At 43.8% G+C, this 17,565-nt stretch overlaps 1 protein-coding gene across 1 annotated transcript in view; it reads left to right on the top strand.

Annotated features, from left to right (window-relative positions):
* The first annotated feature begins 3,271 nt into the window (after positions 1–3,271).
* Positions 3,272–17,565, top strand: part of LOC106590645 (calponin-3) — a 34,153-nt gene continuing 19,859 nt past the window's right edge. Inside the window, exon 1 of the mRNA XM_045710671.2 lies at positions 3,272–3,553. Coding sequence (XP_045566627.1) covers positions 3,497–3,553 — 57 coding nt within the window. The 5' untranslated portion in view covers positions 3,272–3,496. The remainder of the gene's footprint in view (positions 3,554–17,565) is intronic.

Genomic DNA, 17,565 nt, shown 5'->3' with positions numbered 1-17,565 from the left:
GTCCTGTCTAGTGATATGACAGGACGCTGAAACAGCTGTTGTTCTGTCTAGTGATATGACAGGACGCTGAAACAGCTGTTGTTCTGTCTAGTGATATGACAGGACGCTGAAACAGCTGTTGTTCTGTCTAGTGATATGACAGGACGCTGAAACAGCTGTTGTTCTGTCTAGTGATATGACAGGACGCTGAAACAGCTGTTGTTCTGTCTAGTGATATGACAGGACGCTGTAACCAGCTGTTGTCCTGTCTAGTGATATGACAGGATGCTGTAACCAGCTGTTGTCCTGTCTAGTGATATGACAGGACGCTGAAACAGCTGTTGTTCTGTCTAGTGATATGACAGGACGCTGAAACAGCTGTTGTTCTGTCTAGTGATATGACAGGACGCTGAAACAGCTGTTGTTCTGTCTAGTGATATGACAGGACGCTGAAACAGCTGTTGTTCTGTCTAGTGATATGACAGGATGCTGTAACCAGCTGTTGTCCTGTCTAGTGATATGACAGGATGCTGTAACCAGCTGTTGTCCTGTCTAGTGATATGACAGGATGGTGTAGTGCTGTCTAGTGATATGACAGGGTGCTGAAACCAGCTGTTGTCCTGTCTAGTGATATGACAGGATGGTGTAGTGCTGTCTAGTGATATGACAGGATGGTGTAGTGCTGTCTAGTGATATGACAGGATGCTGAAACCAGCTGTTGTCCTGTCTAGTGAAATGACAGGATGGTGTAGTGCTGTCTAGTGATATGACAGGATGGTGTAGTCCTGTCTAGTGATATGACAGGATGCTGAAACCAGCTGTTGTCCTGTCTAGTGATATGACAGGATGGTGTAGTGCTGTCTAGTGATATGACAGGATGGTGTAGTCCTGTCTAGTGATATGACAGGATGGTGAAACCAGATGATGTACCGTTGTCTAGAGATTTGTTTGCATATATAGTGTATGTGAACACCCCTTCAAATGACTGGATTCGGTTATTTCAGTCACACCCATTGTTGACAGTGGTATAAAATCCAGCATACAGCCATACAATCTTCATAGACAAACATTGACAAGTAGAATGGCCTTACTGAAGAGCTCACTGACTTTCAACGTGACACTGTCATAGGATGCAACCTTTCCAACAAGTCTGTTATTCAAATTTCTGCCCTGCTACAGCTGCCCCGATCATCTGTAAGTGTTGTTATTGTGAACTGGAAAGTCTAGGAGCAAGAACTACTCCACTGGTTAGTGTTGGCCACACAAGCTTACAGAATGGTAGTGCTGAAGCGCGTAGTAAGTTAAAAATGAACTGTCCTCGGTAGCAACACTCACTACCAAGTTCCAACCTGACTCTGGAAGCAACGTCAGCACGAGAACTGTTCATCGGGAGCTTCATGGAATGGGTTTCCGTGGCTGAGAAGCTGCACACAAGCCTAAGATCACCATGCCAACCAGGCTGGAGTGGTGTAAATCACCATGCCAACCTGGATGGAGTGGTGTAAATCACTATGCCAACCTGGCTGGAGTGGTGTAAATCACCATGCCAACCTGGATGGAGTGGTGTAAATCACTATGCCAACCTGGATGGAGTGATGTAAATCACTATGCCAACCAGTCTGGAGTGGTGTAAATCACTATGCCAACCTGGCTGGAGTGGTGTAAATCACTATGCCAACCTGGCTGGAGTGGTGTAAATCACTATGCCAACCAGGCTGGAGTGGTGTAAATCACTATGCCAACCAGGCTGGAGTGGTGTAAATCACCATGCCAACCAGACTGGAGTGGTGTAAATCACCATGCCAACCAGGCTGGAGTGGTGTAAATCACCATGCCAACCAGGCTGGAGTGGTGTAAATCACCATGCCAACCAGACTGGAGTGGTGTAAAGCTCGCCACCATTTGACTCTGTAAACGCGATCTCTGGTGTGATGAATCACGCTTCACCATCTGACAGTCAACAATTGATCATCCATATATATAAAATTAAACTGTACCAAGACTCTGCTCTGCTCCTGTATGAATCTACTCCTATATGACTCTGCCCTGCTCCTATATGACTCTGCCCTGCTCCTATGTGACTCTGCTCCTATATGACTCTGCTCCTGTGTGACTCTGCTCCTATATGACTGCTCCTTCATGACTCTGCTCTGCTCCTATATGACTACTCTGTTCCTGTATGACTCTGCTCTGCTCCTATATGACTCTGCTCCTGTATGACTCTGCTCTGCTCCTGTATGACTCTGCTCCTATATGACTCTTCCCAGCTCCTTTATGACTCTGCTCCGCTCCTTTACTAGGTGGAGTGTTGACGATGATGAAACTTCTGTCCTACAATATTACCTGTAAACCTGACACTGACAAACTGCATACTTTCAAACAAGGTCCCTTTATACACACCGCAAAGGTTGAATGACATTGGAAGATCGCTATCTCAACAAAGACAACGTGTGTGTGTGTGTGTGTGTGTGTCATGCCCTTGAGACTCCTCTTCCAACTTGGATTGAGTCAAAGGGACCAATACTGCTTATTATGGACTCAGGGCTTCCAGTGTGTAGCAGCTTGGCTGTTATTATTACACCAATAACATGCATGGCAACCACCCAAGATGTAATTGATATCTTCAGTGATTTACTAGACATTCTTATTCAGAGCAACTTGCAGAAGCAGTTATGTTTTTGAGTGCCTTGCTCAAGGGCACATCCACACATTTTTCACCTAGTCAGCTCAAGGATTCAAACCAGTGACCTTTTGGTTCCCAGCCCTATGCCCTTAACCGCTAGGCTACCTGCCACCCTATCCAATCTATAAGAGGAACCTAGATCAGGTAGATCAAAATAGGCTCATTATAGTGAATGTAAATACATTTTATTTTAGTAGCCTACAGATCAAACAAATGCTTTTAACATTTTATTTTACCTTTATTTAACTAGGCAAGTCAGTTAAGAACACATTGGTATTTACAATGACGGCCTAGGAACATAAATACATGTATAACTTACATATACTGTACATGTATAACATATAGGCTATTGTGCTTCAATTGCTGTCCTTTTTTCATGCTGAATAACTGAAATGTATAGCCACAACATCATTAAAGAGGACGTTTCATGTCAAACCAAATGCTCAGCAATAAAATAGATAAGATGTAGGATTGTTCTTGTTGAAATGAGGAGCATAAATCACTTCCATATAAATGTGCAGCAGTAGCAGCCTCCAATGAGCAGAGGGCATGTATATTCGGCTCCTTTGATTGGCTCTGAAGTCTTCCGTCAATAGTCTTGCGGCATTTTTTCAACAAAAGAAAAAGTAGGTAATGTAGTCGAGAAGTTTCTGTGTCCGACCCGACACTGCGATACTCACACACCACCACCTCTGCACGGATTAAACGCCTCTTTTGGACTGACTGAACGGGACCCAGAAGTACGCTGTTCATTGAGTGATAAAAAGAAACCGAAAGGAATCGTTTCAGCTACTTTGTAGCCAGGAATATTGACTTTTAAATCTCGGAACAAAGATGACTTCATTCAATAAGGGACCAGCCTACGGATTATCAGCAGAGGTGAAAAGCAAAGTGAGTAAAGAACCCGACAAGTAGTTAAATAATTAGTTTTGGGGTATTTATAATCACAGGTTAGGATAGGGTACGGCCAGGTCAGGATAGGATACGGCCAGGTTAGGATAGGGTACGGCCAGGTCAGGATAGGGTACGGCCAGGTCAGGATAGGGTACGGCCAGGTCAGGATAGGGTACGGCCAGGTCAGGATAGGATACAGCCAGGTCAGGATAGGATACAGCCAGGTCAGGATAGGATACGGCCAGGTTAGGATAGGGTACGGCCAGGTCAGGATAGGGTACGGCCAGGTCAGGATAGGGTACGGCCAGGTCAGGATAGGGTACGGCCAGGTCAGGATAGGGTACGGCCAGGTCAGGATAGGATACAGCCAGGTCAGGATAGGATACAGCCAGGTCAGGATAGGATACAGCCAGGTTAGGATAGGATACAGCCAGGTTAGGATACAGGCACCCGATACAACTCAACTCCGCTATATGATAGCTCCGTCGTACATTGGGGAATTGACTTTATTCGGCTAGGATAAGGTTACAAGCAGAGTTGAAAATATGAGTATTTGTTTTGGACGGGGGTTTATTTGATTCTGATGCACAATTGTGGTTGATGGGCTACCTAGAAACTTAGACAAAAAGTAGAAAATAGTTTACCCGGAGTTTGTCTCACATCAATTAAGATAGGCAGTCCTAAATTTACAAAATATTCCAATAAAACCAATCACTGGAAGTGGCATGAATGGAAGCCAAGTCCAATTCATTGTTTGTAGCAGGGAGACATTAAGGAGTCAGTAACGTAGGGGGGCGATGGATAGATAGGCTATGCCCCCACATTTCAATTGGGCAACCAATGGGGAGAGATTAGGACTTTAAATTAAATGTATTTATATAGCCCTTCTTACATCAGCTAATATCTCAAAGTGCTGTACAGAAACCCAGCCTAAAACCCCAAACAGCAAGCAATGCAGGTGTAGAAGCACGGTGGCTAGGAATAACTCCCTAGAAAGGCCAGAACCCAGGAAGAAACCTAGAGAGGAACCAGGCTATGAGGGGTGGCCAGTCCTCTTCTGGCTGTGCCGGGTGGCGATTATAACAGAACATGGCCAAGATGTTCAAATGTTCATAGATGACCAGCAGGGTTAAATAATAATAATCACAGTAGTTGTCGAGGGTGTAACAAGTCAGCACCTCAAGAGTAAATGTCAGTTGGCTTTTCATAGCCGATCATTGAGAGTATCTCTACCACTCCTGCTCTCTAGAGAGTTGAAAACAGCAGGTCTGGGACAGGTAGCACGTCCGGTGAACAGGTCAGGGTTCCATAGCCGCAGGCAGAACAGTTGAAACTGGAGCAGCAGCAGCACGGCCAGGTGGACTGGGGACAGCAAGGAGTCATCAGGCCAGGTACTCCTGAGGCATGGTCCTAGGGCTCAGGTCCTCTGAGAGAGAGAGAGAAAATTAGAGAGAGCATACTTAAATTCACACAGGACACCGGATAAGACAGGAGAAATACTCCAGATATAACTTTCCATTGTAACACTAATTAACTGTACAGCTGTCAGTCAGATGTTGGACTAGGTTCATTCATGTCAATTTAACAAAAATGTATGGTTTAAAGCCACACTCCTGAATGTGTTTCAATGACAGCCCGTATAAGTGAGAGAAATGTAACCATTTTCAAATTGTGTAGATGGAGTTGTGGATGTAGGTACTTACAGTCCATGAGAGATCACAATGGTAGTTTTATACACATTTTACAACAACAACAAAAAGATGAAATATTGAGGTAAAACAACCTTACATTCTGTCTTACATTCAAGGTCAGACAGTTAAAGTAAACATAGTTAGACTCAAATGGGCATGTAATTAGTTGAAATGACCATTGAACGGTAGGAAGTAATGGGCATTGTATAAATTGGCTGTCTGGATACTGTCAAGCTGTGCTCAGAAGAAAAGATCAGAGTAGTATTAAATCATTAGAGGAATGTCTTGTTCTTAGAACATTGGTCTCCTAGGCTACCAATAGGAAATGATTGAATCATGACGTCATCGGTCAGCCTACCCTTCGAAAACAGGCAGTCAAGGCCGGAGGAGATAGGCCCATGTTTAACGTGTTAGTCGGCTATTTGAAATTGTCTCGTGTTTACAGTTTCTGTCTGCCCAGTCTCTGTTTGCCTTGATAGCATTGGTGCCAACAGAAAGCAAACCAAGCGTTCACTCCAGATAAAATATCAGCAGACTGTCATGGTCTATTTCCTGTTGGCCAATGATGAGAATATCTGGTTAAAGAGGGAAGACAATGGGCACTTTTCAACAAAGCTGAAGGAGTTATAGACCAGGACAATGACTTGTGAACAACACAGTGGAATCTGGGATACTGGAAGTGTGTTGTCAGTTAGCAGAAAGCTGGTCATCGACAGAAACCTATCAAGTGTTGTTAGAGTAGCTTTTAAGTGACATATTTCTACGATAGTGTGTCAAAAGTTGAGTCAGTAGTTTGTCAAACGTCAGCAGATGTCAATGTATCAAGCTCTGACTGAATACAGAGCAGAAACTGGAGGAACCAGCATGCTATTAACAAATCTGTTATAACAATAACCTGTGCTGAGGTCTCATTAAGGTCCCATGTCAGACATGCTTAGAATGCCTCAATGACCGATCTCTATCATCCCCATAGTCTCACATTGACACACTACCTGAACATGAGAAACTGGAACCTGGAAACCAAGGTTACCGGCAACAAACAACACAATCCGAAAGATCTCTAATTCACTGAGCTACAGGTCTGACATCTTTCTCTCTCACTGTCTTTTTCTCGCCTTTCTGTTATGAGTTTTGTCCTTTTGAGAAGTCTCTCTACCGGAAGATGGGATATTATGAGAACAGATTGACTGAGCTGTGGTTCCAGACAGGGTTAAAATCCTGTGTCTCAAACCATCTCTCTCTCTGTTTGTCTTGCCTTAATGAGACCAGACCATCTCATTCCTTTAAAGGCCCAGTGCAGACAAAAATGTCCTGTGTGTTTAATATTCATTTACACACTGAGGTTGGAATAATACCGTGATGATAATGACCTTTTAATGTAAGAGCTGTTTGAAAAGACTGTCTGAATTCTCTGCCTCTTTTGACCTGCCTGTTGACACCACCAGGCGGTAAATTAGTTAATAGACCAATAAGAAAGTGTTCCGAACCTCTGCCAATAACAGCTAGTTTTCAGTTTCCCCCTCCCCACTCAGACCAGTCCTAGCAAAGTTCTTGCTTGAATTCTCAATTAAAATGGTCAAAAATAATCACAGTAAGGTATTTCATTTTTACCCAGAAATGATTTGATATTGAGATAAAAATGGCTGTATTGGCCCTTTTATTAACTACTTAGTGACCCCTGTTTATGTTTGCGGCGGTATGACAAGCTTTTGGGTGAGGTAATGTTCTAAACCTCGACTGAAATCAGATGCGCGAGCGTAGTTCAACCAACGCTGGGCTGGCCCAGCCGGGAAAACGTTTAAATGAAAATATCGTCTCTTGTTTTTCTAATGCTTGTGTGCTTTCCGGTATTTTCCAGGGTGGCTGCCAACACCGGCTTTATTTGAGAGCTGCTTGTATTAATATGCGGTGGATTCTGACAGCTGGAAATGAAAAGCAGCTTGGTTTTCTAATGTATACACGTGTTAATCTTGAAAGATGACCAGCATCTGTCAATCAACTACACTCACACACAAAGGCACGCACACACCCACACTGAGTGGCGCAGCGGTCTAAGGCACTGCATCTCAGTACATAGAGGCATCACTACAGTCCCCGGTTCGAATCCAGGCTGTGTCACATCCGGCTGTAGTCCGGGTTTGGCTGGGGTAGGCTGTCATTGTAAATAAGAATTTATTCTTAACTGACTTGCCTAGTTAAATAAAAAAAATGCAAAATTAACACACACTTTAAATGAAGGACTTGAATAAAAGCTGAAAAAAGCTGAATTTTTCTAACTGTCATTGTGTTCAAAGTTACTTTCCCTCAGCCAATTTTATTTATATAGTCCTTCAAATCATCATGTCACTCATTAGTAATCAAACAACCCTGAAGTCCTGTCCAGCGGGTCACCACCACTCTCTGGGGTTGAAGTGTGGACCAAATGTCTGACTGGTGTTACCTTGACCTTACTTCTCAAGTGTTTTAAAATAGAACAGGAATTCACACTGTTCCATCTTTTCTACAGCAGTTGGAGGGAACTTCAAGATGAATTATTTATCCAGTTCTTGAGGTCACTGCTCTTGTTAAAGGGCAGAGCTTTTCCCAGAATCTGGTGCTTTAATGTGAAAGCGAGAATTGTTAATGAGGCCAGAAGGAGTTTGGTTACCACCGAGTAGCCTCTAACCCAATGGACACCAACCGGTCGATCGTGATCTTCAAGGCATTCCTAGTTGATCACCAAACATTTTTGTACCGCAAGCAATTAGAGTTGGCTTTTCTATGTTGTGCTTAGCTGTTGGCGGTAGATGTACTTGATGCAGAAACCCTGTTCACTGGGTAGGCAAAGTGTTCCTGTTTTGAACTATTTCAATTTGCCTGAAAAGACAAATTCCGCCTACCCGGAGGACCAAGAGGTCTGTGGATAAATCCAGTGTGCCTACTGCACCGGCCAATCAGATCGCTCCAGTCACTGCGCCTATAGGTTGCTTCCAAGAGCCCGGCAACAGCAAAGTTTGATACTAGCCTACGTGAGATTTTATAACTTTTATCAAACCATGATCAGAGAGAGACTGAGAGAATACAGCAAAGAGCTGCTTTTTAAGTTTTTATTCACCGTTTTCATTCAACTCTATTACAAAACATAAAATGCACTTCTCCCTCCTTCCACTCGCAATGCAGCTGCAATGAATGAGTAGCCAAGTCTATCAATAGCCCTGCGTTTTTATTATTATTAGCAGCTCGTCGTGTCTATTTCAATATTGAGGAATTTTTCACTTTCTCTGTTCACAGGAACAACATGAATTTGTGCATGAGGCAGACGTGGTTGTGGTGCGACTCGAGTGTCCCCTCTCTAGTCAGTCTCACCGGAGGTAAGGAAGGGGAGAGCAGGGACCGTGAGAGGCAGACCCTCTGCTTCCCCCTCCCTCCATTGAGGCCAATGCCGTATTCAAAACAATTGGAAATCTCAGACTTCTGACTTCAGTGCGTTCAATACAACTGTGAACTCTGAAGAAAATTGAAATTCCACTGGGAAAAATCATTTTCAACGGTCATCCAACTCGGAATTCAAAGTCGTAAACTCTGGCATCTTTCTAGAGCTCCGACTTTTCCACCTGAAGATCACTGACGTCATGATTTTTTCCTGAGTTCACCGTTCTCTTGAAACCATCATGCCCATCAGATACACTTACTAACCAGTAAAATAAAAAGCTAATTATTTACATTTATGCTCCACTGTGCCTCGCAACTGCTACACCAACTGATCTATTTTGTTATCAAAGCTTGAGTTTTGAAATACAATATGGTCTGAGAAGAACAATATTGGCAGGCAAGGCATATAGCCAATATGCTGTGAAAATATATTAGACCTACTGCACAAACCTTATTCCTACAGAACTGTTTTTATCCCATAAGAATCTAAGCTCTGTCTAGCTATATGGAATTGTTTTAAGAAGGTCATACCAAGGATAATTTAGTGCCCAGTCCATCACTGGGACCAAGCGTCCTGCCATCCAGGACCAATATACTAGGCGGTGTCAGAAGAAGGCCCCAAAAATTGTCAGACTCCAGTCACCCAAGTCATAGACTTATCTCTACTACCGCACGCCAAGCGGTACCGGAGCGTCAAGTCCAGTTCCAAAAGGTTCCTTAACAGCTTCAACCCCCCAATCCATAAGACTGCTGAACAATTAATCAAATGGCCACACGGCCTATGTACATTGACCCCCCCCCCCCCCTTTGTTTTTACACTGCTGCTACTCACTGTGTATTATCTAACCACTAGGAGGCAGGTAGCCTAGTGGTTAGAGTGTTGGACTTGTAACCGAAAGGTTGCAAGATCGAATCCCTGAGCTGACAAGGTAAAAATCTGTCGTTCTGCCCCTGAACAAGGCAGTTAACCCACAGTTCCCTGGTAGGCCGTCATTGAAATTACAACATATCACTGGCATAGAAGAGGCAGTCAAGGTGAGGAGGAGGGTTAATTAAGATACTGTTTGAAGAGGTTTCAGATGTTTTTGGAAGATGGGGAGGGTCTCTGCTGTCCTAGCTTCAGGAGGAAGCTGGTTCCACCATTGGTGTGCCAGGACCGAGAAGAGCTGGGCTGAGCGGGAACTGCCCTCCCATAGGGGTGGGATGTAAGCACCGTGGTCTTGTAGTGGATGCCGGTGGAGTGTGCGGAGGAGCGTAGTGACATGAGAGAATTTATGAAGGTTGAAAACCAGGCGGTTGCAGTGTTCTGGATAAGTTGCAGGGGTTTGATGGCACAAGTGGGGAGCCCAGCCAACAGAGAGTTGCAGTAGTCCAGAAGGGAGATGACAAGTGCCTGGATTTAGGACCTGCTCCACTTACTGTGTGAGGTAAGGTTGTACTCTACGGATGTTGTAGAGCGAGACACTGCTTTAACGTTTGCAGAGAACGACAGGGTGTTGTCCAGGTTCCCGCCAAGGTTCTTTGCACTCTGGTAGGGTGACACTGGTGTTTTCAACCGTGATGGAGAGGTCTTTGAACGGGCAGGCCTTCCCCGTGAAGAAGAGCAGCTCCGTCTTGTCGAGGTTGAGCTTGAGGTGGTGGGTCAACATCCAAGTTGAGATATCTGCCTGTCACGCAGAGATGCTGTCGCCACCTGGGTGTCAGAAGGGGGAAGGAGAAAAGTAGTTGAGTGTCATCGTCATAGCAATGATAGGAGACATCATGTGAGGATATGACGGAGCTGAATGACTTGGTGTATGGAGAGAAGAGGAGAGGGCCTAGAACCGAGCCCTGGGGGACACCAGTAGTAAGAGTATGTGATGCAGACACAGATCCTCTCCACGTTACCTGGTAGGAGCGGCCTGCCAGGTAGGATGCAATCCAAGAGTATGCAGAGCCTGAGACGCCCACCACTTCATTATTTTCAATTGGTAATGGGGGACCTTTGGACGAGTCTTGTGAGGCCTGTGGGCATCTTAGAGCAAGGCCTGTGGGCCACCCGACCATTCGCTCAATAAATAAATTGGCCCACGGTTGAATCTAGTTGAAGATCACTAGGCTACAGAAATAAAACAGCGTTTTACACCTGCATTTGAAGCTGAAAGTCATTCATGTTAGCAGCAAATATCAACTATGGATATATATCATGAATGGCACCCAAACTAGGTCTATCTGAAATATGAAAATGATCAATGAAATCACAGGTAGCCTATTGTTCTGGTAGAGACCAGTCAGTAGTAGAATCCTAAACTGTATTTTATATGGATGATCAACGTAGGCCTACTCTGTTTCTTGCCAGGCAAAACTGGAAGAAATGAAACAACTTCTTTCTGGTAACTAATCTGGATATACACGTCAGGTTTTGCACGTCAATTCTGATGACTGGTCATTGGCGTTGGTCAACAATCAAGACGCGCAACTTTTTGGTTCTGAATTTAATTTGAGAATTTAACGACGACTTAAGGGCAGTGGGTTCGGAACAAGAACGACGAAAACATTTATGTAAATGTTTTTTTATACCACCACCCAAAAGGGCACTTTGTAGACTGGAAGGACAAAGGAGCATGTGCTCTGCACAGGTAGAGCCCTATCTGAGCATGTGCCTAACTCTATATGTGGGATATTGTTTTTAAACTGGAAAAAGTTCTGAGCATGTGCTCTGCAGATGCATGAAAAGTTCCATTACAGATGGGGAGAGAGAGAGCTGCAGGGAGGTGGGTTGCAGGTTGGAGTGTTCATATTCTATTTCCCTCCCTGCATTGGTTCAGGCTGGATCTTCTTTTCACAGTGAGATTCTGATTCCTGAATTCCTTGTTGTCATGTTAAGCCCAGTGATGCTGTTTTGGGGTGAATGGGAAGTGAGCCCTTTTCCTGAACCATTGTTCAGCTTTTTATTATTATTTTACTTTCAGATTCCAGTCCAGCAGATAAATAGTGGGGTTTTCACCAACCTTGACATGTTCAACTTGGATGAGTCTTTGGGGATGAGTCTTTGGGGATGAGTCTTTGGGAAGGATACTGTTATCTTGTGCACGTATTTGTTTGAGATGACACTACTGTCCGTAACAACACGTTAAAGACTTGATGGAAAATGATTGACTCTGGTGGGCTTTTTGTTAGGGCAGGGAACTATCTTTTTTTATTTTTTTTAATGGCACAAAGCAGACCAAACACTTTGGTCCTTTAAAAACCTGCTGTGCTATAGCTTGTGAAAAATGTGTGTTGACTCAGGATGATAAATGTTGTTTGTTTTCCAACATTAAGGTGGTTTTCCTAAAGAAGTTAAATCCTCTTCGTGTTTTTGTTTCCTTTTAATTTTTATTGAACCTTTTTATTTAACTTTCCAAGATACTAACTAGTACCACGATACTGGTATCGTCCCCAAAAACTTGGTTATGCAGTATGTCTCAAGTTAAGATTTGGCCTTGTGTGCCTAAATGTGAGATTTTTTTACGATATGTCAGTGCTTGGTTTTATTTCAGCACCAAGCTACAGTGCTTTCGGAAGGTATTCATACCCCTTGACGTTTTCCACATTTTGTTACATTACAGCCTTTTTCTGAAATGGATTTTAAAAAAATCCTCAATCTACATACAATACCCCATAATGATAAAGTAAAACAGGGTTTTAGAAATGTTTGCTAATTTATAATAATAAAAAAATGGAAATATTACATTTGCATAAGTATTCAGACCCTTTACTCAATACTTTGTTGAAGCACCTTTGGCAGCGATTACAGCCTCGAGTCTTCTGGGGTAGGACGCTACAAGCTTGGCACACCTGTATTTGGGGAGTTTCTCCCATTCTTCTCTGCAGATCCTCTCAAGCTTTGTTTGGTTGGATGGGGAGCGTTGCTGCACAGCTATTTTCAGGTCTCTCCAGAGATGTTTGATCGGGTTCAAGTCCAGGCTCTGGACAGTCAGAGACTTGTCCCGAAGCCACCCCTGTGTTGTCTTGGCTGTGTGCTTAGGGTCATTGTCCTGTTGGAAGGTGAACCTATTCTCTGGAGCAGGTTTTCATCAAGGATCTCTCAGTACTTTGTTCCTTTTATCTTTGCCTCGATTCTGACTATTCTCCCAGTCCCTGCCGCTGAAAAACATCCCCACAGCATGATGCTGCCACCGCCATGCTTCACCATAGGGATGGTGCCAGGTTTCTTCCAGATGTGACGCTTGGCATTCAGGCCAAAGAGTTCAGTCTTGGTTTCATTAGACCAGAGAATCTTGTTTCTCATGGTTTGAGAGATTTGAAGTGCCTTTTGGCAAACTCCAAACGAGCTGTCATGTGCCTTTTACTGAGGAGTGGCTTCCGTCTGGCCACTCTACCATAAAGGCCTGATCGGTGGAGTGCTGCAGAGACTGTTGTCCTTCTGGAAGGTTCTCCCATCTCCACAGAGGAGCTCTGGCAGAGCTCTAATCGGGTTCTTGGTCACCTCCCTGACCAAGGCCCTTCTCCCCCGATTGTTAAGTTTGGCCGGGCGGCCAGCTCTAGGAAGAGTCTTGGTGGTTCCAAACTTCTATTTAATGATGATGGAGGACACTGTGTTCTTGGGGACCTTGAATGCTGCAGCATTTTTTTGGTACCCTTCCCCAGATCTGTGGCTCGACACAATCCTGTCCCGGAACTCTACGGACAATTCCTTCAACCTCATGGATGGTTTTTGCTCTGACATGCACTGTCAACTATGGGACCTTATATAGACAGGTGTGCGCCTTTCCAAATCATGTCCAGTCAATTGAATTTACCTCAGGTGGACTCCAATCAAGTTGTAGAAACATCAAGGATAATCAATGGAAACAGGATGCACCTGAGCTCAATTTCAAGTCTAATAGAAAAAGGGTACGAATAATTATGTAATTAAGTTAATTCTGGTTTTAATATATTTGGTAAAATTTCTAAAAAACTGTTTTTGCTTTGTCATTGTGGTGTATTCTGTGTAGATTGCTGAAGATTAAAAAAAAAAATCCATTTTAGATTAAGGCTGCAACGTAACAACATTTTGAAAAAGTCAAGGGGTCTGAATACTTTCAAAATGCACTGTATACAGTTGAAGTCGGAAGTTTACATACACCTTAGCCAAATACATTTAAACTCAGTTTCACAATTCCTGACATTTAATCCTAGTAAAAAATCCCTGTTTTTAGGTCAGTTAGGATCACCACTTTATTTTAAGAATGTGAAATGTCAGAATAATTGTAGAGAGAATGATTTATTTCAGCTTTTATTTCTTTCATCACATTCCCAGTGGGTTAGAAGTTTACATACACTCAATTAGTATTTGGTAGCATTGCCTTTCAATTGTTTAACTTGGGGCAAACATTTTGGGTAGCCTCCCACAAGCTTCCCACAATAAGTTGGGTGAATTTTGGCCCATTCCTCCTGACAGAGCTGGTGTAACTGAGTCAGGTTTGTAGGCCTCCTTGCTCGCACACGCTTTTTCAGTTCTGCCCACAAATTTTCTATGGGATTGAGGTCAGGGCTTTGTGATGGCCACTTCAATACCTTGACTGTGTTGTCCTTAAGCCATTTTGCCACAACTTTGGAAGTATGCTTGGGGTCATTGTCCATTTGGAAGACCCATTTGCGACCAAGCTTTAACTTCCTGACTGATGTCTTGAGATGTTGCTTCAATATATCCACATACAGATGAATGTGGTACCTTCAGGCATTTGGAAATTGCTCCCAAGGATGAACCAGACTTGTGGAGGTCTTGACTGATTTCTTTTGATTTTCCGATGATGTCAAGCAAATAGGCACTGAGTTTGAAGGTAGGCCTTGAAATACATCCACAGGTACACCTCCAATTGACTCAAATTATGTCAATTAGCCTATCAGAAGCTTCTAAAGCCATGACATCATTTTCTGGAATTTTCCAAGCTGTTTAAAGGTACAGTCAACTTAGTGTATGTAAACTTCTGACCCACTGGAATTATGATACAGTAAATTATAAGTGAAATAATCTGTCTGTAAACAATTGTTGGATAAATGACTTGTGTCATGCACAAAGTAGATGTCCTAACCGACTTGCCAAAACTATAGTTTGTTAACAAGACATTTTGTGGAAGTGGTTGAAAAACGAATTTTAATGACTTCAACCTAAGTGTATGTAAACTTCTGACTTCAATTGTGTATAAACATTTCTAGCACATCCAATCTGTTCACATTATGCTGAATGTTTTCAGCGCTAATGGATAGTGGTTAAATATTAATGAATACCAGCTGGACAATACTTGGTCACGTGTGATTTTTAACAAATGGTTAATCAAGTGGGGGTCATTCTGGTCAAAGAATGTTCTGGTTTCACCGCCCGGTTAGAGATGACCTCAATTATTATAAGATATTGCGTAAATGGGAACGGTAACTTAATTGTAAGAAACTTTATGACTGTAGAATTGACTGGAACGTGTTAATTCAAAAGAGAGAAACAACACCGGACTGGATACTGATTTAAACAGCAATTGCCTCGGCAGTGGTGTATCTATCCTACATTGAATTCATCATGTTGCACTTCTTAGGCCTTCTGTACCTCAAAACCTTCTCCTTCCAGATGTTTCTGCAGCGTCATCAGGAAATGCTTGGGCTACAGGGTTGGGTGGTGAGGAGGGGTTCCTGGCAACATTCCTAGAGAAGGACTGCTGTGCTGAGAGAGAGAGAGAGAGAGAGAGAACTGTAGAAGAAAAATCTCCTCTAATCTTCCCTGATTTCTCTCTGAGGAGGCTCAGTATGTTTTCTGGTGATGGTGGATTTCTAGATGAATTCCTGTAAATGACAGTGTGCTCTCAAGCTGTTCAGAAATGAGGGACAAGTTCCTTCCACTCCTCCCAGTTCTTTCATTGAGCCAGAACACCACTTATGTCCTTTTACGAGATGGAAGGGCATTTGAAGATTTGCCCTTTTGTCTGTTATTAAGTTGAGAGCAGGGCCTCATTTCTGACATCAAATTTCAGAGGGAAATGGACACTCTCACACACACACAGACACACATTGCTTCAGAGAGGGCACGTCTTTCTGTTGAAAGCTTTGACATCCCAGCTGACAGGCTTTTGTGTGTGCGTGTGTGTGGGGGGAGTTTGCTACAAATTTATGGGCTTTTAGTGTCACAGGTCCTGAAAAGCTGTTGTTACCTCACTGTTTTTATTAGCAGCCGGTCAGTAGAACGCTTGGTTTGCATTGCTAGCCTGTATATGGCACCCCCTTGAAGCCCAGTATTGGCATTTGGTGCTAACGAGGTAAATCTATGCACAGGGAATAAACTACATTTAAGCTGCTCAATGTCGAGGAAAAAGGTGTAAAAAAGAGTGGTCAGATGTGGTCGTCTCTTTCCTCTGACTAGATCCATGGAGAATAAGAGCACCTCCTCCCAGCTGCCCACTGCTCTGAGGCTAGGAAACACTTACCACCGATTAAATCCACTATAATTGAGAATTTCAATAAGCATTTCTCTACGGCTGGCCATGCTTTCCACCTGGCTAACCCTAAACCCGGTCAACTGCCCGGCATCCTCCACAGCAACCCGCCCAAGCCCCCACCATTTCTCCTTCACCCAAATCCAAATAGCTGATGTTCTGAAAGAGCTGCAAAATCTGGACCCATACAAATCAGCCGGGCTAGACAATCTGGACCCTCTCTTTCTAAAATTATCTGCCGAAATTGTTGCAACCCCTATTACTAGCCTGTTCAACCTCTCTTTCGTATCGTCTGAGATTCCCAAAGATTGGAAAGCTGCCACGGTCATCCCCCTCTTCAAAGGGGGAGACACTCTATAGACCCAAACTGCTACAGACCTATATCTATCCTACCCTGTCTTTCTAAGGTCTTCGAAAGCCAAGTTAACAAACAGATTACCGACCATTTTGAATCCCACCGTACCTTCTCCACTATGCAATCTGGTTTCAGAGCTGGTCATGGGTGCACCTCAGCCATGCTCAAGGTCCTAAACGATATCATAACCCCCCTCGATAAGAGACATTACTGTGCAGCCGTATTCATCGACCTGGCCAAGGCTTTCGACTCTGTCAATCACCACATTCTTATTTGCAGACTTGACAGCCTTGGTTTCTCAAATGATTGCCTCGCCTGGTTTACCAACTACTTCTCTGATAGAGTTCAGTGTGTCAAATCGGAAGGCCTGTTGTCCGGACCTCTGGCAGTCTCTATGGGTGTGCCACAGGGTTCAATTCTCGGGGCGACTCTCTTCTCTGTATACATCAATGATGTTGCTCTTGCTGCTGGTGATTCTCTGATCCACCTCTACGCAGACGACACCATTCTGTATACTTCTGGCCCCTCTCTGGACACTTAACTAACCCCCAGACGAGCTTCAATGCCATACAACTCTCCTTCCGTGGCCTCCAACTGCTCTTAAACACAAATAAAACTAAATGCATGCTATTCAATCGATCACTGCTCGCCCATCCAGCATCACTACTCTGGACGGCTCCGACTTAGACTACGTTGACAACTACAAATACCTTTGTGTCTGGCTAGACTAAACTTTCCTTCCAGACTCACATTAAGCATCTCCAATACAACATTAAATCTAGAATCGGCTTCCTATATCGCAACAAAGCATCCTTCACTCATGCTGCCAAACATACCCTCGTAAAACTGACCATCCTACCGATCCTCGACTTCGGTGATGTCATCTATAAGATAGCCTCCAACACTCAGACTACATCAAGTTTGTTGAGTTATCACAGTGCCATCCGTTTTGTCACCAAAGCCCCATATACTACCCACCACTGCGACCTGTACGCTCTCGTTGGCTGGCCTTCGCTTCATACTCGTCGCCAAACCCACTGGGTCCAGGTCATCTACAAGTCTCTGCTAGGTAAAGTCCCGCCTTATCTCAGCTCACTGGCCACCATA

This window comes from Salmo salar, chromosome 29 (genome assembly GCF_965601325.2).
Source record: "Salmo salar chromosome 29, fSalSal1, whole genome shotgun sequence".
NCBI lineage: Eukaryota > Metazoa > Chordata > Actinopteri > Salmoniformes > Salmonidae > Salmo > Salmo salar.
This window is presented reverse-complemented; position numbering and strand designations above follow the sequence as displayed.